We start from the raw sequence: 26231 nt of genomic DNA on the forward strand, positions 1-26231 counted from the left end.
TTTTTTTTTTTTTTTTTGGCTAGGGAATAAGTATGATTTTGGTTTTGTTATACGATAAATCAAAATAGGCTTCATACTGGTCAACATGACCTTGCTAGAAGAATGTTTTAATTTATTAAAAATTGTTTCCCAAAATGAGAACAAACAGTGAAAGCCAACTATTGGAGTATTATTATGGGCTGAATTATGTCCCTCCCAAGCTCAGATGTTAGGTCCTAACCCCCTGTACCTCAGAATGTTACTGTATATAAAATTTGTCTTCAAAGAGGTAATTAAGATAAAAGGAGGTCTTTAGCCTGGTCCCTAATCCAGTATGGTGTCCTTAGAGGAAGAGGAGATCAGGACACAGAGGCACAGAGGGGAGACCAAGTGAGGACATGGCCAGTAGGTGGCCACCTGCAAGCTGAGGACAGAGGCCTCTGAGAACCAGCCCTGCCAACATCCTAATCTTAGACTTCTAAGCTCTAGAACTGTGAGACAATAAATTTCTGCGGTTTAAGCCACCCCATCTGTGGTGCCTTGTTACGACAGCCCAAGCAAAGTGATAAGGGTACAAACCGCCACCTCCTTCTGACTAGGTAAGAGGAAGTGAGTTAGAGGCATTGAGGTGCACCATGGAAACTGGAGCCCCCGTCACTGATGGAGCTGCAGAGATGGGCAAACCAACCATCCTCTCTGATGGAGTCCTAAGACCCCCTACACATTCTGTCCCCCTGAATTCTGTTCCCTTCCTTCAAAGAGGACCTTTATTATTGAGTCATGACTCAAGAAAACCATCCACTTTGCCTCCATAATAGATACACTGATCAGGAAGTGGAGAACTGCTCAGGTGGGGAGAACCCTCCTCTGCTTTGGGAGCAGGTGTGGGAAGATGGAGTGTGGGTGGGGTGAGTGATGTCGTGTCTGTGCACGTAGACTAGGTCCTCCCCTTTTCAGGGCCTGGGTAAGAGTACTCAATTCAGCGGCAGCACAAGATTGGGATAAATCCAGAGCTCATTCTACAAGACTTAAAAATACTTTAAAAAACAGATTCTTTTTATTAGATGCATAACATTGGCAACCAACTGAACTTAACATAAAAATAATAGTAATTCTTTCCTGCGTCTAACGCAAGAGTAAACCAGATAAAATAAATTTCCTAGGAGCTTTCGAGGGAGAGTGTGATTATCACTAGTATGACTTTGTGATGGGGTTTTCTCAAGGTCACTCTAGAATTAGTGGCACCACGGGACCAAGCGCTCATCCGTTATATGGGTTAAAGTGACTAATTGAGGGTCTGAGTTTAATTATACTCATAAGCAAATGCACAGTGCAGCCCTTTTGATGGCCTTAATAACATTCTCTGTACACAAAGAGAGATGGAAAAAATTAGGGTTGTACATTGTTGTCCTTCCAGACAAGATGCTGAAGTGGGAACAGAATAATAAAAATAAAGAAATGACTCGGCGGCACCAGGAAATGAGCTGTGGATGTTAGTTAGCAATGCCAGCCTTATGTAAATTATTTCCGCTGGAGAAGTCCTATGTGCTCACGACGAAATATAACACACCCAGACAGTAATGCCGATCCGATCCGAATTGCCATTTTGAGCTGGCAGATTTTTAAAAAGTGAAAAAGGATACTCAGCAAGGCTTTACCCACAGTTCACGCTGAAATGATAATAATGGCCAGGAAGGGATCTTTAGGATATTGATTTATGACATTTTATCATTTAAATTTTATTTTATTTATTTACTTTTGGCTGTGTTGGGTCTTTCTTGCGCTGCGCGGGCTTCTCATTGCCATGGCTTCTCTTGTTGCAGAGCACGGGCTCTAGGCGCGCAGGCTTCAGTAGTTGTGGTACGTGGGCTCAGTAGTTGTGGATCGTGGGCTCTAGAGCGCAGGCTCAGTAGTTGTGGTGCATGGGCTTAGTTGCTCCGCGGCACGTGGGATCTTCTCAGACCAGGGATTGAACACGTGTCCCCTGCACTGGCAGGCAGATTCTTAACCACTGCGCCACCAGGGAAGTCCCTGATTTATGATATTTTAAATGGAAAAACACAGTCACGTTTCACACTAAATCCAAAGAGCATTCATTCTGTACACAGCTGCTGGAGCCGACTTCCTTAAATGAGACTTAAGTCATGTCACGTGCTCTGCATGAGACCCGAGAATGACTGCTGGCTGTCCATGGTACCCAACAAGTTCACAGCCAACAAGTCCTCCTAGCTTTCAGAAGCAAGTTCAAAGTCAGGAGGGAAAGGGAGCCTGGCTCATAAATGGGCAGAAAACATAAGCCTAGGATCCACACATGGGGAGATGCTTCTTTCACAGCCACCCATCAAAGAGGTTGGATTTGAACTTCTCTGGCAGAGGCAGCCTCACCTGGGCTTGCAGAGCCAATCCTGCCACAGGGGGTGAGCTGCCTTGAATGTGAGCTATGGAGGGGAATGGTCTTGGCTTAGGGAAAAATGGCTTTCTATCTGGATCTGTTTGTATCTTTGGGCACTGTTTGGGGACAGGCAGCTTCTCTGAGTTATTCACCCCTTTATTTTCCTGTGCTGTGTCCTCCGGTGGCTGCTCTGCTTGGCAGACGCCACTGGGTTCCTTACTAGGGTGACCTTATCAAGCTCCTGGAGCTGCCGGAACAAAGTGCCACGGTCTGGTAGCCTAAACGACAGAATGTTTTTCTTGCATAGTTCTGGAGATCAGAAGTCCAAAATCAAGGTGTCAGCAGGGCTGTGATCTCTCTGAAGGCTCTGGAGAAGAACCCTTTGCCTCCTCCTAGCTTCCCGTGGTTGCTGGCAGCCCTTGTCATTCCTTGGCTTACAGCTGCATCACTCCAGTCTCTCTTCACATGGATTTCCTCTCTGTGTGTCTCTGTGTGTATGTCCTCTTCTTATAAAGATACCATGCTTTAGGGCTTTGCTGGTGGCACAGTGGTTAAGAATCCATCTGCCAATGCAGGGGACATGGTTTTGAGCCCTGGTCTGGGAAGATCCCACATGCTGTGGAGCAACTAAGCCCGTGCACCACAACTACTGAGCCTGCGCTCTAGAGCCCACGAGCCACAACTACTGAGCCTCCTCTCTAGAGCCAGCGAGCCACAACTACTGAGCTTGTGCGCCTAGAGCCCGTGCTCCGCAACAATAGAAGCCACTGCAACGAGAAGCCCATGCACCACAACGAAGAGTAGCCCCTGCTCGCCACAACTAGAGAAAGCCTGCTCGCAGCAACCAAGGCCCAACGCAGCCAGAAATAAATAGATAAATATATTTATTAACAAATAAATAAATAAAGATAACACACTTTAGATTTAGGGCCTACTCTAATTCAGTGTGACCTCATTTAAAAAAAAAATTATTCTGGGCTTCCCTGGTGGCGCAGTGCTTGAGAGTCCGCCTGCCGATGCAGGAGACGCGGGTTCGTGCCCCGTTTCGGGAAGATCCCACATGCCGCGGAGCGGCTGGGCCCGTGAGCCATGGCCGCTGGGCCTGCGCATCCGGAGCCTGTGCTCCGCAAATGGGAGGGGCCACAACAGTGAGAGGCCCGCATAACGCAAGGAAAAAAAAAAAAAAAAATTATTCTGTAGTTGGTTTACAATGTGTTAATTTCTGCTATATAGCTAAGTGATTCAACTGTACACATACACATTCTTTTTCATATTCTTTTCCATTATGGTTTATCACAATCTATTGAATATAGTTTCCTGTGCTCTACAGTAGGACCCTGTTGTTTATCCATTCTATATACAATAGTTTGCACCTGCTAATCCCAAACCCCCAATCCATCCCTCTCCCACACCCCCTCCCCCTTGGCAACTACAAGTCTGTTCTCTATGTCTGCGAGTCTATTTCTCTTTCGTAGATATGTTCATTTGCGTCGTATTTTAGATTGCACATATGAGTTACATCATATGGTATTTGCAGTATGACCTTACCTTAACTAATTATATCTGCAAAGACCCTATTTCCAAACAGGGTCACATTCTGAGGTTCCTGGATGACACAGATTTGGGGGGACACTTATCCAACCTACTGCAGTGACCTCAGCCAAAATGAGCTTGTCCATAGACTGAGTCAGTGTGACCTTCACTAGTGAGCCTTCAGTGTGCGGTTGGTCAACACACATTTTGGCTGAAGGTGATAATTATTCCAGCCAAAGGTTACTGGAAGGTATTTGATTACACACTGTGCAGTGAAACAATCACAGGTACACAACTGAATCAATTTCAAGGTCTAAATCACCTGATTAAGGCCATAGAAAAGTGGTTTCCCTGGAGGCATCCTTAAGCACAAAAAAGAAAAAAAACTAGCACAATAACTTCATGCATAATTAAGTCCTAGGCTGATCTAACATTTTCCCAAATTTATTTTAGGACATATTTATAATTTTTTATTAAAAGTTAAAACTTTAATTGAGCAGAATTGGAACAAAAGACAAAATTAGAAAAGGGGGACAAATGAGGCATGTGTACTGGGGACAGGGTGGGAGAGGGTGGGGCTGGGAGTAAGTGTGCAGAGATGAGGCCCACCCCCTGCCCAGCACCCCCAGCTCCAACTGCCACCAGCCCCACATGCCACCACCTCCCAGAATCCCATAATCTAGCTGTGATCACTCTTACCAACTTGTTCCTCCAACAAAATTTAAGAGATCTACTTTTCCATTTTTATCCTCTTTTCTCAGTGATGGATAGATATTTCAGGAACAAACAGGTCAGCTTTTGAAAAATTTCATTTCCTACCCCCAAAATGAATTTTAAATGGAAAAGGACTAAGGGCTTTACCTTTTCATTTTATATTTTATATGTGCTTAAATTTTTGCTATGTCAACGTGATATGCCATCTTCCTATGAAGATTCACCGTGCCTTTTTAGAAAAGGCAAAGCCCCATAAAAGGAAATGAAATTGAGTTATTTCTAGTGAGGTGGATGGACCTAGAGTCTGTCATACAGAATGAAGTAAGTCAGAAGGAGAAAAACAAATACCATATGCTAACACATATATATGGAATATTAAAAAAAAAAAAAAAGGTTCTGAAGAACCTAGGGGAAGGACAGGAATAAAGATGCAGACGTAGAGAATGGACTTGAGGACATGGGGAGGGGGAAGGGTAAGCTGGGACGAAGTGAGAGAGTGGCATGGACATATATACACTACCAAATGTAAAATAGATAGCTAGTGGGAAGCAGCCGCACAGCACAGGGAGATCAACTCGGTGCTTTGTGACCACCTAGGGGGTGGGATAGGGAGGGTGGGAGGCAGATGCAAGAGGAAAGAGACATGGGGATATATGTATACATACAGCTGATTCACTTTGTTATAAAGCAGAAACTAACACACCGTTGTAAAGCAATTATACTCCAACAAAGATGTTAAAAAAAAAAAAGAAAGAAAGAAAAGGCAAAGCCAAGAGGCTCTTCTCTTTAGAATGTTCGCAGTTAGTATGTCCTGTGCTTGAGGCTGGTGGGGTGGGCACCACCATCGATATTGGTACAGCACGTACTGGCAAAGAGAAACCTCAAGAAACTGGACAGTCTTTTAAGATATTTTAATTTGTCTAAAGATTGGACAATGTTAGTGTTCTAGATTTTAGCATACTAAGGCATAGACCTTTTTTCCAACTTAAATTTCACTCTGATAAGCTTTTGAATATTTAAGAGTGGTACAATTTGCATTTATAATCTTTTTTTTTCTTTCTGAAAGATAAAAAGGTGTACTCCTTCAGAATAGTAATTGCTTACATGCCTAACCTCAGCTTCCCGCCCTGAAATGACTTAAACAAGTTTGAATCCTGCTAGGAACAAAAATTGAGAATAATGTTCTCCGATAATGATCTGATCAATTTACTTTTACCTAACATATGCTCCTACTGGAGTTATAAGGTACACTAGGTTAGGAAATACTATCCTTGGAAAAGATTTTTATTTTTTTTTACATTTCATTTTCTTTATATATTCTTGAAACTGTAGCTATAGAAACAAGCCAAAAATATTAACTCATTTTATGTCATCAGTAAAAGGATGGAGGAATCTAAGGACTGGAAAAATAATGTCAACTCTACTATCTAGAACATGCCTTAAAATTTAGTCTTAAAAAAAAAAGACACTCATCGTTCTAATTGTCAAAATTAAGATTTAAGATGGAGGTGGAGAGAAGGGACTTAGGTGGGGCTTTGTGACTAACTCTGTCTGGGTTCACTGCCATCCACACTTTGGGTCTTAGACAAGGAGAAGGGAAAGTAAGAAATAAGGGGGAGGGAGAATACAGATGACAATTAAAGGCAAAAGGGATGTTGGCTAAGTGGATGTCACTTGGTAAATGTTGAGAAGCAAATTAAAAGAACCACAGCACAAAGAAGAGTGCTGTCCATTCACTGGTCGTGTGTTTCTTTGTGTTGCTCTAGCACAGATCTGCCATCTCATCTCACATAACATATTTCCCCTCAGTGTGGTATAGTGGGGATGGTCTGGATCAGGAGTCAGGACGTGGGTGAAAATACTGGCTTCACGACTTGCTACACATGAACTTTTGAACTTGTAATAAATACAAGAATGAATGATGTATTCAAAGCAGAACTTCCTGGTCCTTGGAAGTCAGGAATTTTATGAATAAAAAATACTCATTTTAATTTTACATAAAAATCGTGTCTCTATTCACAGTGTGTAAAATGATTTAATGAATATCTACTATGTTGCCAGGTCATAACTTGCAATGACTGAATGAACACACTGCCCTCCCCCATACACTCAAACAAAACACAGGCACACAGACACACACACACACGCAGCTCCCACCTTCAATTTCTCTGCATTTCCTGAGAAAGGAGACTTCCTATTCCAACTCAATATCAGAGATAACATCACCTGAGGACAGATACTGAATCCAACTTAACTGACATCTCACATATTAAATATCTTAAATAGTGACCTCATGCTATCTTGCTTATTGTACTTTTTTTTAACACAAAGTATTGTTTGACAATGAATGGAAATGAGAAAAATACAATCTCAAAACAAATTTACAAAATGTATGATTATGTCAAGGACTAAATTATATTTAACTCCCAACAGAGGCTTTGGAGAATTTCTATAACTGAAGTATATAAAAGGAAATAATTTAAAAGAATGTTTGACAACAGAATCGTTCTCGACAATAAAGCCTTAGCTTTCAAGATGGTTCCCTAATAAAGAAGATCTAAAAAAGGAAGAGAAGTTCAGTAGTAAGAAATATTTTGTACACAGTTTATTTTCTTACAGTTACTAATTTTCTTTGCCTTGACCCAGTGGAATACCCATAAATCACACCAAGGGAACTGAATTGTTTTCCGGTTGTGACAACTCACTTGGTTTATACCAAAGTAGTCACACACACACACACACACACACACACACACACACACACACACACACGGCACACTTTGTAGAACAAATGCAAGTTATTGTTTTCTTTTACCAGATAAACAAGGTCCTAAATCACATGCTTATGCTTTAGCCTGATTTCATGGAATATGATAGTGATGGTTATGACACGTTGGAAAAGACTTATAACATGCCACTGAGGCATTTTTATAAAATTTAGGTAACTTTCCAGAGTAAAAACAGTGTTCAGTTGGGGAATTAAGGATAAAGGAGCAGCAGCTACTCAGGGAAGGTTTTTTTGTGGCAATGGGAGAAGTACAAGAGAGCAAATCCAACTCCAAGAAAATATTGAAGCCTCTCCTGTGTCATGTTTGGCAAGTGCCCAAATAGAGGCAATTTTTGGACTCAGGGCCCACTGCCTGAAATCCTGGCCGAGTCCCTAGGAGGAAAAAGGCCCTGTAACATATCTATGTGGCTTACAGGGTCTTGGTGCTCAGGCCTGCTGTCAGGCCTGAGCCTCTGAGATGGGAGAGCCAAGTTCAGGACATTGGACCACCAGAGACCTCCTGGCACCACTAAATATCAGTCAGTGAGAGCTCTCCCAGAGATCTCTGTCTCAACACTAAGAACCAGCCCCACCCAATGGCCAGCAAGCCCCAGTGCTGGATGCCCCAAGCCAAACAATTAGGAAGATAGGAACACAACACCACCCATTAGCAGAGAGGCTGTCTAAAATCATACTAAGTTCACAGACACCTCAAAACACACCACCAGATGTGGTCCTGCCCACCAGAAACACAAGATCCAGCCCCACCCAGCAGAACACAGGCTCCAGTCCCCTCCACCAGGAAGCCTGCACAAGCCACTGAACGAACCTCACCCACTGAGGGCAGACACCAAAAACAATGGGAACTATGAACCTGCAGCCTGTGAAAAGAAGATCCCAAACAAAGTAAGGTAAACAAAATGAGAAGACAGAGAAATATGCAGCAGATGAAGGAGCAAGGTAAAACCCCACCAGACCAAACAAATGAAAAGGAAATAGGCAGTCTACCTGAAAAAGAATTCAGAGTAATGATAGTAAAGATAATACAAAATCTTGCAAATAGAATGGAGAAAATACAAGAAATGTTTAACAAGGACCTAGAAGAACTAAAGAACAAATGAACAATGATGAACAACACAATAAATGAAATCAAAAATTCTCTAGAAGGAATCAATAGCAAAATAACTGAGGCAGAAGAACAGATAAGTGACCTGGAAGATAAAATAGTGGAAATAACTACCACAGAGCAGAATAAAGAAAAAACAATGAAAAGAATTGAGGACAGTCTCAGAGACCTCTGCGACAACATTAAACAAAGCAACATTTGAATTATAGGAGTCCCAGAAGAAGAAGAGAAAAAGAAAGGGTCTGAGAAAATATTTGAAGGGATTATACTTGAAAACTTCCCTAACATGGGAAAGGAAATAGTTAATCAAGTCCAGGAAGCACAGAGAGTCCCATACAGGATAAATCCAAGGAGAAACACACCAAGACACATATTAATCAAATGATCAAAGTTAAATACAAAGAAAACATATTAAAAGCAGCAAGGGAAAAGCAACAAATAACATAGAAGGGAATCCCCATAAGGTTAACGGCTGATCTTTCAGCAGAAACTCTGCAAGCTAGAAGGGAGTGGCAGGACATATTTAAACTGATGAAAGGGAAAAACCTACAACCAAGATTACTCTACCCAGCAAGGATATCATTCAGATTCAAAAGAGAAATTAAAAGCTTTACAGATAAGCAGAAGTTAAGAGAATTCCACACCCCCAAACCAGCTTTAAAACAAATGCTAAAGGAACTTCTCTAGGGAGGAAACACAAGAGAAGGAAGAGATATAAAAAAAAAAACCCAAAAGAATTAAGAAAAAGGTGATAGGAACATACATATTGATAATTACATTAAATGTAAATGGATTAAACACTCCAACCAAAAGACACAGACTGGCTGAACGGATACAAAAACAAGACCCGTATATATGCTGTCTACAATAGACCCATTTCAGACCTAGGGCCACATACAGACTGAAAGTGAGGGGATGGAAAAAACTATTCCACGCAAATGGAAATCAAAAGAAAGCTGGAGTAGCAATACTCATATGAGACAAGATAGACTTTAAAATAAAGACTATTACAAGAGACAAAGAAGGACACTACATAATGATCAAGGGATCAATCCAAGAAGAAGATATAACAACTGTAAATATTTATGCACCCAGCAGAGGATCACCTCAATACATACGGCAAAAGCTAACAGCCATAAAAGGGGAAATTGACAGTAAAACAATCATAGTAGGGGACTTTAACATCCCACTTTCACCAATGGACAGATCATCCAAAATGAAAATAAATAAGGAAACACAAGCTTTAAATGATACATTAAACAAGATGGACTTGATTTATATTTATGGATATTCCATCCAAAAACAACAGAATACACATTCTTCTCAAGCACTCATGGAACATTCTCCAGGATAGATCATATCTTGGGCCACAAATCAAGCCTTGGTAAATTTAAGAAAATTGAAATCGTATCAAGTTTCTTTCCCGACCACATGCCATGAGACTAGATCTCAGTTACAGGAAAAAAATCTGTGAAAAAAACAAACACATGGAGGCTAAACAATACACTACTTAATAACCAAGAGATCACTGAAGAAGTCCAATAGGAAATCAAAAAATACCTAAAAAGAAATGACAATGAAAACACGACGACCCAAAACCTATGGCATGTAGCAAAAGCAGTTCTAAGAGGGAAGTTTACAGTAATACAATCCTACCTCAAGAAACAAGAAACATCTCAAGTAAACAACCCAGCCTTACACCTAAAGCAACTAGAGAAAGAAGAACAATAAAAGCCCAAAGTTAGCAGGAGGAAAGAAATCATAAATATCAGATCAGAAATAAGTGAAAAAGAAATGAAAGAAACAATAACAACGATCAATAAAACTAAAAGCTGGTTCTTTGAGAAGATAAACAAAATAGATAAACCATTAGCCAGACTCATCAAGAAAAAAAGGGAGAAGACCCAAATCAATAGAATTAGAAATGAAAAAGGAGAAGTAACAACTGACACTGCAGAAATACAAAGGATCATGAGAGATTACTACAAGCATCTATATGCCAACAAAATGGACAACCTGGAAGAAATGGACAAATTCTTAGAAAAGCACAACCTTCTGAGACTGAATCAGGAAGAAATAGAAAATATAAACAGACCAATCATAAGCAATGAAACTGAAACTGTGATTAAAAATCTTCCAACAAACAAAAGCCCAGGACCAGGTGGCTTCACAGGCAAATGTTATCAAACATTTAGAGAAGACCTAACACCTATCCTTCTCAAACGCTTCCCAAATATAGCAGAGGGAGGAACATTCCCAAACTCATTCTACGAGGCCACCATCACCCTGATACCAAAACCAGACAAAGGTGTTACAAAAAAAGAAAACTACAGGCCAATATCACTGATGAACATAGATGTAAAAATCCACAAGAGAATACTAGCAAACAGAATCCAGCAGCACATTAAAAGGATCATACACCATGATCAAGTGGGGTTTGCCCCAGGAATGCAAGGATTCTTCAACATAAGCAAATCAATCAATGTGATACAGCATATTAACAAAATGAAGGAGAAAAACCATATGATCATCTCAATAGATGCAGAAAAAGCTTTCCACAAAATTCTACACCCATTTATGATAAAAACCCTCCAGAAAGTAGGCATAGAGGGAACCAACCTCAACATAATAAAGGCCATATATGACAAACCCACAGCCAACATCGTTCTCCATGGTGAAACTGAAACCATTTTCTCTAAGATCAGGAACAAGACAAGGTTGCCCAGTCTCACTGCTATTATTCAACATACTTTTGGAAGTTTTAGCCACAGCTATCAGAGAAGAAAAAGAAATCAAAGGAATACAAATCAGAAAAGAAGAAGTAAAACTGTCACTGTTTGCAGATGACATGATACTATACATAGAGAATCCCAAAGATGCTATCAGAAAACTACTAGGACTAATCAATGAATTTGGTAAAGTAGCAGGATACAAAATTAATGCACAGAAATTGCTTGCATACCTATACACTAACGACAAAAATCTGAAAAAGAAATCAAGGAAACACTCCCATTTACCACTGCAACAAAAAGAATAAAATATCTAGGAATAAACCTACCTAAGGAGACAAAAGACCTGTATGCAGAACTATAAGACACTGATGAAAGAAATTTATAATGATACAAACAGATGGAGAGATATACCATGTTCTTGGATTGGAAGAATCAACATTGTGAAAATGACTATACATTGTGAAAATGACTATACTACCCAAAGCAATCTACAGATTCAATGCAATCCCTATCAAACTACCACTGGCATTTTTCACAGAATTAGAACAAAAATTTTCACAATTTGTATGGAAACACAAAAGACCCCGAAAAGCCAAAGCAATCTTGAGAAAGAAAAACGGAGCTGGAGGAATCAGGCTCCCTGACTTCAGACTATACTACAAAGCTACAGTAATCAAGACAGTATGGTACTGGCACAAAAACAGAAATATAGGTCAGTGGAACAGGATAGAAAGCCCAGAGATAAACCCACACACATGTGGTCACCGTATCTTTGATAAAGGAGGCAAGAATATACAATGGAGAAAAACCAGTCTCTTCAATAAGTGGTGCTGGGAAAACTGAACAGCAACATGTAAAAGAATGAAACTAGAACACTCCCTAACTTCAAACACAAAAATAAACTCAAAATGGATCAAAGACCCAAATGTAAGGCCAGACACTATAAAACTCTTAGAGGAAAACATAGGCAGAGCACTCTATGACATAAATCACAGCAAGATCCTTTTTGACCCACCTCCTAGAGAAATGGAAATAAAAAGAAAATAAACAAATGGGACCTAATGAAACATAAAAGCTTCTTCACAGCAAAGGAAGCCATAAACAAGATGAAAGGACAACCCTCAGAATGGGAGAAAATATTTGCAAACGAAGCAATGGACAAAGGATTAATCTCCAAAATATACAAGCAGCCCATTTAGCTCAATATCAAAAAAACAAACAACCCAATCCAAAAATGGGCAGAAGACCTAAATAGACATTTCTCTGAAGAAGATATACAGATTGCCAACAAACACATGAAAGGATGCTCAACATCACTAATCATTAGAGAAACGCAAATCAAAACTACAATAAGGTATCACCTCACACAGTCAGAATGGCCATCATCAAAAAATCTACAAACAATAAATGCTGGAGAGGGTGTGGAGAAAAGGGAACCCTCTCCCATTGTTGGTGGGAACGTAAATTTATACAACCACTATGGAGAACAGTATGGAGGTTCCTTATAAAACTAAGAATAGAACTACCATACAACCCAGCAATCCCACTACTGGGCATATACCCTGAGAAAACCATAATTCAAAAAGAGACATATACCACAATGTTCACTGCAGCACTATTTACAATAGCCAGTACATGGAAGCAAGCTAAGTGTCCATCGACAGATGAATGGATAAAGAAGAGGTGGCACAAATATATAATGAAATATTACTCAGCCATAAAAAGAAAGGAAATTTAACTATTTGTAGTTAGATGGATGTACCTAGAGTCTGTCATACAGAGTGAAGTAAGTCAGAAAGAGAAAAACAAATACCGTATGTTAACCCATATATATGGAATCTAAGAAAAAAAGAAAAAATGGTTCTGATGAACGTAGGGGCAGGACAGGAATAAAGACACAGATCTACTAAAGAATGGACTTGAGGACATGGGGAGTGGGAAGGCTAAGCTGAGATGAAGTGAGAGAGTAGCACTGACATATATACATTACCAAATGTAAAATAGATAGCTAGTGGGAAGCAGCTGCATAGCATAGGGAGATCAGCTCGGTGTTTTGTGACCACCTAGAGGGGTGGGACAGGGAGGGTGGGAGGGAGGGAGACACAAGAGGGAAGAGATATGGGAACATATGCATATGTATAACTGATTCACTTTGTTATACAGCAGAAACTAACATACCATTGTAAAGCAACTATACTCCAATAAAGATGTAAAAAAAACAACAAAAAAGAAGCACCAAAGAACCAAATTCTTTCTAAATATTGTGATAGAAAAAAAATTGTTCCCTGCAAAGGTATAAGCCCAGATCTGATTTATAAATTGAGAAGATCTGGTTATTAATTTACATTTTAAGGACTATATTTAAATCATTTCTGCAGTTCCAGGAGGACTTTTGCTGAGTCTACTGCATTATCCATAATTTAGCATAGTTATGTGTGTTTGAAATCCTTTTGTTTTTGGGGATTTGATTTATTAAACCTCAATTACATACAGATAATGGTATGTGCCATAAAACTTCTCTAACATTTGATAAGATGACGAAGCTACCATTTTAATAAGAATAGTATGACTAAAAAGAAGAAAAAAATTCCAAGATAAAAAGCAGAACTACAACAGCTATGGAGATAGTTCTCATAGCTACAAATCAGTGATGGTTAAATTAATCGAATGGAACAAAATATTGATATTTACTGTTGTCTACAGGAGGTACCTTAGAAATGAAGCCTGCAGAGCAGCCCATCAATTCACAGCTCTGCTCTTAATGTCACCTCTCCCCTTCCTACCCGCTTCTACTCTGTCCTGTAAAATTGCTCCCAGACATAGCTGACCATTGTGTTCTCTCGGTCAAAGCTTTGCCATAGCTCTCTGTTCCTCACAGACTCAAGTCTATTCTTCTTAGCTCCGCTTTGAATGCCCTTTATCACCTGGAATGAAACAACTAAACAAGCTGCACTTCCTAAAGTCTGCTAGGTTTGTAGACTGCCTGCAGATCCTGGAGTTAGTTCTCCCACGTTAGCATCAGAGTGCTCCTGCTGCTCCTCTGGCCTTGAGCATCTCCCAAAGCGTTGACTGGTGATGCCCTTTCTCTGCTTGACCCCAGTCTCACCTGGTTCTTGAAACGTTTTGTGACCACACTCACTGAGTTAGCCACTCCCTTCCCAGGTTTTCCTTCTATACTATCCTAATCATAGCTTTATATTATACTAAGATATAACACTAGGACTCATTGTATGGGTACCACTGTCTTCCACTAGAAGAGGAGTTTCTGAAAGGCAGAAGAGGTTGCCATGTTTATTTCAGCCTCCCTGGCCCTTCCCTGGCACACAGAAGGCACTTAGCAAATGCTCATGGATGAAACTGCTGAAAGGCAGGAACAGCATACATAGTAATTTCTTTACGGTAAATAAAGATCTAGGTTTTGTTGAAAAATTTAAGAATGTAACTACAACCTCACATACTAATATGTAGAATCTTCCATCATGATATAAATATTTACGACTGTTTTGGTGTGTTTCCAACTTGGTTCTAAGTAAATGGTAATAGTAGAAATTTCTTGAAATCTTTTATCTGCTGAGTCTTTATTTGATAAGTTCATTTGGCCCCTTCCCAAGGCTATTTTCTTCCTCTCTTAGTCCAACCTGTTCATTAATGTAGACTGATTCATAAACACATTTAAATAAGAGAGAAAAAATTATATTTCTTTCTGTAAGAAGGGAAGTGTAACCGAGCAGGACACTGTAAGGTCTTCCCGGAATAGACTCCCACCCATGTCGTCCACCTGCCTTTTGTCTGTAGAAAAAGTTTAGCCAAAGCATACATTGAATCAGAGAAGTGAGAAAATGCAAAAAGAAAGGAAAACAGGCAAACAAGACAAAATAATAATTCTTTAGCCATTAAACAAAGTCATGTACCTTTTGTTCTTCCCCAAGGACTATAGATGATATTCTGAGCCATGTCCTTTGAGCTGTTTTGCGGATACTGAAACGCCCACCAGGTGGGAGAAGTTAACTGTAGGCTGCCCACAAAGCACATAGACCCCAGACTGGCTGGAACCAGAAGGTTGATGATGCTAACTCCCAGTTACCTCACCACCAACCAATCAGAGGAATGTCCATGAGCTGATCACGCCCTGCTCATAGAACACTATAAGACCCCTCACTGCCCACTCCCGTGTGGGACACACTGTCTTGAGGGCAGTAGCCCGCTGTGGTCCCCTTGGCCTGGCAAAGCAATAAAGCTATTTCTTTCTACCTCACCCAAAACTCTGTCTCTGCGTTTCTATTTGGCACCAGTGAACAAAGGCCAAGTTTTGGCAACAGAAGGAGTTTAATAAATTAAGAGGGAAGTGAAATATTCATCATATTTTGATAGATCTTGCTTTGTCATTCACATGATAAACTCTGAAAAGTGGGAAAACCCTAAACCTGGTTTCAACTGGACTAACAAAAAACGATTAGGCTACATGAAACACTTTCTAAATCCGATGTCCTCCTTTTTGCTTCCTGTGATGTGGTCAATCCTGGCTGGCAGCAGAAGCAGCACTGCTCAAGCCTCTGTGTGTGTGAACTTGGCCAGATGACCTACAAAGGGGACCGGTGAACTGACACTAGTCTGGTTTCTTCATCTGACTTTTCATCAAATGAAGCTGAATGCTCATATATCAGTATCCTTCATCCTTATGTCAAACATCATGAATATATAATTATGTTACTATATTATTCAGAGAGTTTAACTGATGGAACTTAGCAGATCTTTACAGACTATATGTATACAATTGATTGAGGCACTTCCTTCCACAATCTTCATTAGGAACAATGACACTCTTTACAAGTCAAGGATGTTAAGAAAGGAAAATTACTTGTAACAGCTGCATATAACTGAAATAGAAAAATCAGGTAAGAAGCGTCAGAAGTGCTTATAGTTTTAGCTTTGGAAGAGTTATACTTCTGCTGGTGGGGCAGGAGGTTTCTGAAGGATAATAGAATTTAAGAGGTTATAAGATGGACGTCTCAAAAGTGGGGTTTAGAAAACTGTAAATTTGACTTATGGAGGAGCCTAACCAGAGAAATCATGCCAAAAGATCATTATTTCATGACCTTGAGGAAAAGCAAAATTGTCAGAGGGTTTCCTATTCCTGCCCATGAATGCACACTGATATTTATGGAGGCCAACTCTCTTTATCTCCCTTTATGCATGCCCCATTCACACAAACACACACACCCCTCTCAAGACTGCAGGCTGAGAGCACTGTTGTAAATATTCATGAGATCATTATTATTAATGTCACCAAGGTGATTCTGTTCCTTCTCCAGTAGAGACTGGTTCTTATACCTAGAAACTGATCAAATGTAAGAGAAATGGCAGCTTTGAGGCAGCCAAGCTGAAGCAATTCTGTACATTTTACTTTTGAAATAGAGATTATTTGACTAGGTATTTTAAATCACACCCATCCTATCATTAAGTTTAACTGGCAGAGATTTCCCACTTTGGTACAACGTACAACATCCTTGGGAACACAGTTTCTAGAGTCTGGAAGAAGTATACATTGATTATTACATTCTTTTCTGAGAGCAAAAACTAAACAAAACATCTAAAACATCTCAAGAGATTTCCGGGTGATGAGTTTTCTAAGAAGGCATTGGGAGATAATTACAACACATTTGCTACTTCTATTATTTTAAGAAGACATTTCACACCACAGTCCTTATTAAAGAGCTATTTTCAAGAAACACAGGCTCTTGCAGTCACATTGAAAATGTTTTAAAAATAAAAATAGCTACTGGAGACAGTTAACTAGATCCCTATGTATTTGTCATAGACTCTTCTAACCAATTGGTCTGCCTGGTTATTCAAGATGCATGATATATCACAACAGGGAAATGACTGTTAACTATTGTTTTCAATCAAAGAAAACTATTTTTGGTTGGAATGAAAATGTTTATTTTTTTGCCTAAGACCTAAGAAAACATGTTAAATAAGTCAAATACTGGGGTAGGCAGAGGACAGTGGAAGATGCATATACCTCTTCAGTACCTCATTAGAAATGACCTTCACCAGCTTCTTGCACTCTGTTGCCGTATCAGTATTCCAAAACTCTCTGATCCTTAGCAAAACAGCAATTAAAGTTACAGAAACAAAAAGCACCTGTTGACAGAGGGAGGTAGAAACGACACGGGACTCACCTTAGGCATCCAGTGGCATTTCGCAGCACCTGTGAAGAATGCAGCTGTATTTTCCGATCGTCCTGAAGAGGTGAATTTTCCCAGCCTGAGTGGGGGATGATCACAGCATTGGTCAACACGGCCAGGGTGTCCTGTATGATCGGCATTTTGAGTGCATCGCAAGATGAAAGGTTCCAAAGGACTCCTGCAAGATACACACAAACAGAGCTTTTGGATGGCCACTGTTTTCCCCAGTTAAGAGCACAGGCAGGAGGGACAAAGATGGTGTAAGCACGTGTGCTAGGGCGTGCCCTTCATTTTAGAGCATCTGTGTGAAGCCATTACAAAAGTGCTGTGAAAATCTGACAAGTACGCAGAGGAACTGTAACATGATTATCTTTGTTCCATCGTGGAGAGTAACTGAGGTTGAGAGCGCTGATGGAATTGAGGATACCAACCAGGCTTCCATCCACAATTAGTACAATGGACCCAAGTACCCAAATTCTAACCAAGATCAAAGAGCTGTGAAAGTTATCTGAAATGGGCTAGTAAGACATCTGAAATAGACTAGTGAGACATCTTTGTTTTATCCAGGACCTCAATATGCACCTGTGGTCTGTTTGATTCGCTTAGTTTCCATATAGAACCAGCCATCATTGTGCAGGACCTTTCAAGAATCTAGTATCAGGTCTGATGATAACAAGCTCAACACGAAATGTAAATTTAGTGTCACTTGTGACCGTTCTGTAAGCTTTTCTCTGAAAACAATGTTCATGGAGGGCCTACAGACTGTTAACAACAAAGAAAGCAGGACAAAGGGGAGGGCGTGTCAACAATAGACAAAGAGACTTTAAATGGGATTAACTTTAGAAAAGGCCTTAAGAATTACATATATGTTATAATATCATTTGAAGATGCTTTTAAAATTATTACTCTTTTTGTTGTTCAAAACTGTACACCTGAAGGTAAAGAAAAACTACAACAAAGAATAATATTCTCTTTTCGTATGAAAGACCATTTCCCTCAAGACTAACCTAAATAGACACCATCACTGCAGATACTGAGAATAAAATATCACAGTCATCTTTAGAAACACAACTTCCACTTTACCTGTTTAATAAGCTTGCAATGGATTTTAAAATGAGGTTGTGTTTCATTTATCATGTTATGAATAAACAGAACTCATTTATTTCTGAAATTTGTTTTATTAGTTTCTTGCATTGCACATGTTGAACTATCCAAAGGCATTAATAATACTAACCTGAAAGTTAATGATATTTGCTTGTTAATAACTAAAATAACAGTTTAAAATCAGTTCTATAAAAAATGTGACTTTAGAGACAAACTTTTCCACTGGTCTTTCAAAACAGCATTTGCTGGGAATTTTATTTAGGTAAATGCAAAGGAAACAATATGGTTTTGGTGCTGAGAATGTATAAATCAGTCCTTCAGTACAGGGGATTGGACTGAGGGCGAATCCTCCCTGCCTGTTTTTGTAAATAAAGTTTTATTGGAACATGGCCCTGCCTGTTCACTTACATATTATCTATGGCTGCCTCTGTCCTACAAGGGAAAAGCTGAGATTTTGTGACAGAGACAGTATGGCTCACAAGCCTAAACAATTTACTGTCTGGCCTTTTACAGAAAAATCCTGTGCACCTCTGTGTTAGTATGTGGATCATTTTCTATACATTTCTGTGTGCGTGTTTACCTTGCCATTAGAACCCTAAATTGACTGTATAAAAAAATGCTTATTGGTACACAGAAGTTGCTCAAAATATATTCTGAGTTGGACAGATGTGAAATGCTAGGAGTATTATCATATGCATTTATTTTGAATTAAATAATATATGAAGCTTTTTTTATTCATCCCATTAGGAAACGTTTTACTGAATTTTGGGTAATCAAAATAATCAAAATGAATACTTTCATTCACTTGTAGTCTAACAACAGTATTCCTTTTCCTAGTAAAATAATTAGTTTTCAGTTTAAAAAAGCACATTTAGGACTTCTCTGGTGGTGCAGTGGTTAAGAATCCACCTGCCAGGGCTTCCCTGGTGGTGCAGTGGTTGAGAATCTGCCTGCTAATGCAGGGGACACGGGTTCGAGCCCTGGTCTGGGAGGATCCCACATGCCGCGGAGCAACTAGGCCCGTGAGCCACAACTACTGAGCCTGCGTGTCTGGAGCCTGTGCTCCGCAACAAGAGAGGCCGCGATAGTGAGAGGCCCGCGCACCGCGATGAAGAGTGGCCCCCGCTTGCCACAACTAGAGAAAGCCCTCGCACAGAAACGAAACCCAACACAGCAAAAATAAAGCCCTGGTCTGGGAAGAGCCCATATGCCGTGGAGCAACTAAGCCCATGTGCCACAACTACTGAGCCCGTGCTCTAGAGCCCACAAGCCACAACTACTGAGTCCATGCACCATAACTACTGAAGCCCATGCGCCTAGAGCCCTCGCTCCGCAACAAGAGAAGCCACCATGATGAGAAGCCCGTGCATCGCAATGAAGAGGAGCCACCGCTGGCTGCCGGCGTTCAACAACAAAGACCCAAGGCAGCCAAAAAAAAAAAAAAAAAACCTTTGCTAAAAAAAAGCATATTTAAATGAAATTACTATTTACACCATATTTGAGGATAACTTTAAAAAATATCACATTAAAGGGTTTGTGTCTGTTTTTCTTTTTTAAACTAAGGTATAGTTGACTTACAATATTTGCATTAGTTTCAGGTGTACATCAAAGTGATTCACTTATATATATATATTTTTTTCTGATTCTTTTCCATTATAGGTTATTCTGTTTTTCTAAGTACACAACACACCTATGCAGACACAAAATGATTTTTTTTCATTCCTAAATCCTGATTTGAAAATGCCAATACATGAAAACTGAGGCTTGTAAATGTTTTAAAATATGGGCGGCATATTTTGCTATAAAATACATTTCCTCTAAAGACTAAATAGTAAAAGACTTTTGCATTTTTCCATGCAATGAATTTAAAAGAATCTAAAGTCAGTCTATGATAATAAAGCAATTTTTACTGTTTCCTAACAAACAGAAAAGAGGTAGGAAAGGAAAGGGGGGAAATCAAGAAAAGGTAAAGGCCTAATCTAATATCTGCCGAGAAGTGAAAAGGATGGGAAAGAAGATGGCCTTTCAGGTAATTTTATCGGGCTGTTCTCTGCATTACCTTTCTCATTAATTCATCAATTAGTGTAACCTAATTCCGAATCAGGCACGGAGAGAAGTTTCCTATTCACATTCCCTCTGCCTTTCCAGACGGCTCCATCTGTGTTTCACATTCCAATGAATTTACCACAGTACTTGACCCAAATCTCTGAACTTTCTATCCCAGTTTCTGCCTGCAGCCCACGTGTACTTCCTGGACTTACAAGAAATGCAGCAGATCTCTGGTCAGGGGCAGCTTTACCACGTGTGCTTGGATGAGGACTTGGTCAAGTGGATGCAACATGACAGAATTTCTTTTGGGGGAATTCAGCAAACCAGTTAGTTGCAGGGTGCCCTCCAAACCTGGAGTTTTGGTTAGATTATCTGGACACAGAGACAAGCTTGAGTGTAGAATCAGCAGTCTCTGCGGACGCTGAGATAAAGGTGGGTATGTGTGGCAGGAGTCAAAAGTGGGCAACAGCTGGGAAGCCTACACCTGTCTTGCCAGACACACACACACACACACACTCACGTCTATGCACACGCACATTCACACGCACACTCACATCCATGCACACACACATTCACACACTCACATAAACATACCCCCACACTCACATCTATGCACACGCACATTCACACACACATCTATGCACACACACATACACACGCCCCCCACACATCTATGCACACACATTCACACACTCATACACATACATCCACACCCACATCTATGCACACATTCACACACACATCTATGCACACACATCCACACAGACATCTACACACACATTCACACACTCACATACACATACACACACATCCCACACATCTATGCACACACACATTCACAGAACACACATCTATGCACACACACATACACATGCCCCACACTCACACCTATGCACACACATTCACACACATTTACGCACACACATCCACACACACACCCCACACTCACATCTACACATTCACACACACATCCACATTCATATCTACAGACACACATTCACACACACACGCATTACATATACTCACACATACATACACACACTCACACCTAAACACACACTCACACAATATATTTACACATTCACACATATACAAACTCAGACACATACACTGACACACACACACACACATCCATTAGTCCCTGACGAAGGTAGAGAGAAAAACGGACGTATCTAGGCATTCTCTGTGAACAGAGGAGAAATGGGTGTTTTGCTCAAATTTCTCTTCACTCCTCCCTCTCCATCTTCTGGGGTGGTTTTCTGACATTCCCTTCAAACGCAGGAGCCCGACCCTTCTCCCCCTGAGGGTGGGCTGCACTTAGTGGCTCGCTTCTGACCCGCAGAATACAGAGGCGATAACTGAGTGACTTCTGAGACAAGGTCAGGGAAGAGGTACTGCGGCTCCCGCGCAGCTGTGTCTGGGGTTGCCTGTTGGAGGGGGAGCCTGCCGCCACCCTGTGAGGACCCTCAAGCCGTACGAGAAGAGGCCTATAGGGAGAGGAATGGAGGCCTCCCGCCAGTAGCCAGCAGGGAGCCATCTTGGAAGTGGACCCTCCAGTCGGAGTCAAGCCTTCAGACGATACAGCCTCATCCGCGTGGGACCCTGAGCCAGAAACACGCAAACCTGCCACTCCTGGGTTCACTCAGACACTGTATGGGATAAACGTCTGTTGTTTTAAATTGTTAAGTGTTGGGGGTATAATTTGTTATGCGGCAACGGTAATTAATGTCCCTTCCTTTCCCTTCCCTCTCCTTTCCCTCTGTCTGCTGGACTCTTCCCTTTACAGCACTTTCTTCCTAGTTACGCCTCTCATTCTGACTTAGATTCACTGCTTTTCTCCTTCCCTACAAGCCCTCCATCCTCTCCTCTACTGTGAGAGTACAGGAGATACAGGAAGGGAATCCAGCTCAACCTTGTAACTAAATTTAAAATGCATTTTAACTTAGGTGACAAATGATATTTAACTTTTAAAAAGGCATCGCTCTTCATATTTGTGACTTATGAGACAGCCAAACACTTTCTTTAATTTGGAATAATCTTGTATTAGTTTCCTATTGCTGCTGTAACAAGTTACCGCAAGTGTAGTGCTTTAAAATAAGGCACATTTGTTATCTTACAGTTCTGGAGGTCTGAAGTCTATAAGGGACCAGCAGGCCGTGCTCCTTCTGGAGGCTCCGGGGAGAATTTCCTTGTCTTTTTTGTTTTGTTTTGTTTTTGTTTTTGTTTTTTGCAGTACGCGGGCCTCTTGCTGTTGTGGCCTCTCCCGTTGCGGAGCACAGGCTCCGGACATGCAGGCTCAGCGGCCATGGCTCACGGGCCCAGCCGCTCCGCGGCATGTGGGATCTTCCCGGACCGGGGCATGAACCCACGTCCCCTGCATCGGCAGGCGGACTCTCAACCACTGCGCCACCAGGGAAGCCCCCTTGTCTTTTTAAGCTTCTAAAGGCTGCCAACGCTCCATGGCTTGAAGCCTGCATCACTGCAACCTCAGCATCCATGACCAAATCCTCTTCTCTGACTGATCCCCCTCCCTCCCTGTTACAAGGACACTTGTGATTACATTGAGCCTGGCTAGATAATCCAGGATCATCTCCTGCATTTCAAGATCCTTAACTTAATCCCATCTGCACAGTCCCTTTTACCACGGAAGATAACATCCACAGGCTCTGAGATTTAGGACTGTGGACATCTTCCGGGGGCCATTCATTGTTCAGTCTACCACGCATCCCTTAAAATATTCTGTCATGCTTCAAATAAAATTAAACTTCTGACTGTAGTTTCATGATCAGGCCCTTTTCCCTCATTCTCTAAATTCATTTTGAATCAGATCCTTTGGTTCATTCATTTACCCAGTCTGCGCATATTAAGGACCAGGCTCTGTTAGATACAGTGGGAACTTTAGTGAACAAAACAAAAAGTCCCTGCCCTCATGGCTCTGCCATTGCTGCAACTCATTACGCTCTTGTCATTGGTCGCCTTATTTCTTCTCCTTGGACAACAAGCTCGTTGGTAACTCACATTTCTTGGACTTGCTGCTCTCTCAGTTTGGAACACTCTCCAAGGCTGATCCTTCTTTCTGTTCACATATACCTTAAATGTGCTAAACTCAGACAAGCTTTTTTGGATCCGTCTAAACTACCTTCCCATACTCTTGCTCTCAGATCTCCTATTTTAATTTTCAGCAGAGACCACATCACCATCTCATATTTCCCATGCTTTTTCTTTGTTCCCCCAGTTTTATGCAGATGTTATCGACAGGCAGCACTGTGTGAATTTAAGGTGTCCAGCATAATGTTCCGACTTACACACACCATGAAATGATGACAATAGGTTTAGTGAACATCCATCACCTCGTAAAGACACAACATTAATAAAATAGAAAAAAAATTTTCTTGTAATGAGAACTCTTAGGATTTAGTCTCTTAACGACTTCCACATATAACGTACAGTAGTGTTAACTACATTTATCATGTTGTATGTTATAACCCTAGTACTTATAACTGGAAGTTTGTATCTTTTGACTGCCTTCATCCAACTCCCCCTTCTCCCATCCTCTGCTGCTGGTAACCACAAATCTGATCTTCTTCTATGAGTTTGTTTCTGAAATATAATTGACCTACAACACTATGTTAGTTCCTGTTACACAACACAGTGATGTGATATTTCCATACATTTTGAAATGATCACCATATAAGCCTATTGTCGTCTGTCACCATACAAAAATATTACCTAATTACTGACTATATTCTTGACACTGTACGTTTCATACCTGCGGCTCATTTATTTTGTAACTGAAAGTTCATATCTCTTACCCTCTCCCTCACCTATTTCTCTCCTTCCCCCAGCCCCCCGTTCCCAAGCTTTTTCATTACTTGCTTCTTTTTCATTCTCTCACTGCTCTTCCCCACCAGGTCCCAGCCAAGACATGAAGGCAAGGACCCTGAGTGTTCAGAGCATACACAGAATATGCTCTGACACACATTAGGTGCTCACCTAATCGGTGTTAAATGATTATAAGAATTAATAATTGGCTGATATGACCTTTATAGGATAATGCGTGTTCCAAGCAGTGAACATTTTAAGAGTATTCTACTCTTAGCAAGATGAAGTAATGATTTGAAAGAATACAATTAGCAGATGCAGGGCTTCCCTGGTGGTGCAGTGGTTGGGAGTCCGCCTGCCGATGCAGGGGACGCGGGTTCGTGCCCCGGTCCGGGAAGATTCCCACGTGCCGTGGAGCGGCTGGGCCTGTGAGCCATGGCCGCTGAGCCTGCGCATCCGGTGCCTGTGCTCCGCAATGGGAGGGGCCCCAACAGTGAGAGGCCCGCGTACCGCAAAAAAGAAACAAAAGAAACAAACAAACAAAAACTGGGGCCCTGAACTTGTATTGTGTGCATTTGTGTGTGAGCACATGTGTGTATGAATATACAAACGTGCAAGAGTATGTACGTGAGTGTACCTATGTGCACATGCACACACAAGCATGTGTCTATGTGTGTGTGCACACTGTAATATGAGTATTTGCGTGCATCACATAAATACTCTCACCTTGTCCCTCAGACGTCATGACCTTCAAGGTGCAATTGTTGAATTAGAATTGTTTTGAGAATCCTTCCAGACGCTATATGTGATAGCCTCCAAAGATTAATAAATCACACTCACTTAATGCTTTTAAAAATAAAAGCACTGACCTTGAGACAATGCTAAAGTTTACCAAAATGTTGCTGTAATAATGTATAGTTCAAAGCAATAATCAGGTGGGACTACATCAAAACTAAAAAGCTTCTGCGCAACAAAAACAATAACAAAATGACAAGGCAACCTATGAACTGGGAGAAGATAATTGCAAACCATAGATCAGAAAAGGGTTCACCTCTAAAGTATAGAAGAAAATCATACAGCTCAATAACAAAAAAAAGAATAAACAATCTGATTAAAAAATAGAGGAACTGAGTAGACATTTTTCTAAGGAAGATACCCAAATGGCCAACAGGTACACAACAAGATGCTTAGCATCACTACTCATCAGGAAAATGCAAATCAAAATCACAATGAAATATTGCCTCCTACCCATTAGAATGCCTAACCATCAAGACAAGAGATAACAAGTGCTGATGAGGATGTAGAGAAAAGGAAACCGTTGTGCACTGTTGGTAGGAATGTATGTTGGTGCAGCATTCTTCACAATAACCAAAATATGAAAACAACCTAAATGTCCCTCAACAGATGGACTGAAAATGAAGATGTGGTACAATGGAATATTATTCAGTCATGAAAAAGAAGGAAATTCTGCCATTTGGACAAGGTGGATGGACCCTGAGGGTATTATGCTAAGTGAGATAAGTCAGACAGAGAAAGACAAATACTGTATGATATCACTCATGTGGAATCTAAAATAGCCAAACTCATAAAAACAGAGAGTGGAATGGTGGGTACCAGGGGATTGGGGTCAGAGAATTGGGGAGATATTGTTTAAGGTACAAACTTGCAACTAATGGTTAAATAAGTCCTGGAGATCTAATGCACAGCACAGTGATCACAGTCAACATTACTGTATTATGAACTTCAAAGGTGCTAAGAGACTAGATCTTAATTGCTCTCACCACAAAAAAGATGATAATTATGTGACATGATAGAAGTGTTAACT

General features: G+C 40.7%; 1 protein-coding gene across 3 annotated transcripts in view; it reads right to left on the reverse strand.

Annotated features, from left to right (window-relative positions):
- CTNND2 (catenin delta 2) overlaps positions 1-26231 on the reverse strand; it is a 950773-nt gene that overhangs the window by 166540 nt on the left and 758002 nt on the right. For all 3 annotated transcript variants that reach the window (XM_007456448.1, XM_007456447.1, XM_007456446.1), the window contains one exon: positions 17426-17609. In XM_007456448.1, coding sequence (XP_007456510.1) covers positions 17426-17609 — 184 coding nt within the window. The remainder of the gene's footprint in view (positions 1-17425; positions 17610-26231) is intronic.

This window comes from Lipotes vexillifer, unplaced genomic scaffold (assembly GCF_000442215.2).
Source record: "Lipotes vexillifer unplaced genomic scaffold, Lipotes_vexillifer_v1.1 scaffold458, whole genome shotgun sequence".
Classification (NCBI taxonomy): Eukaryota; Metazoa; Chordata; class Mammalia; order Artiodactyla; family Lipotidae; genus Lipotes; species Lipotes vexillifer.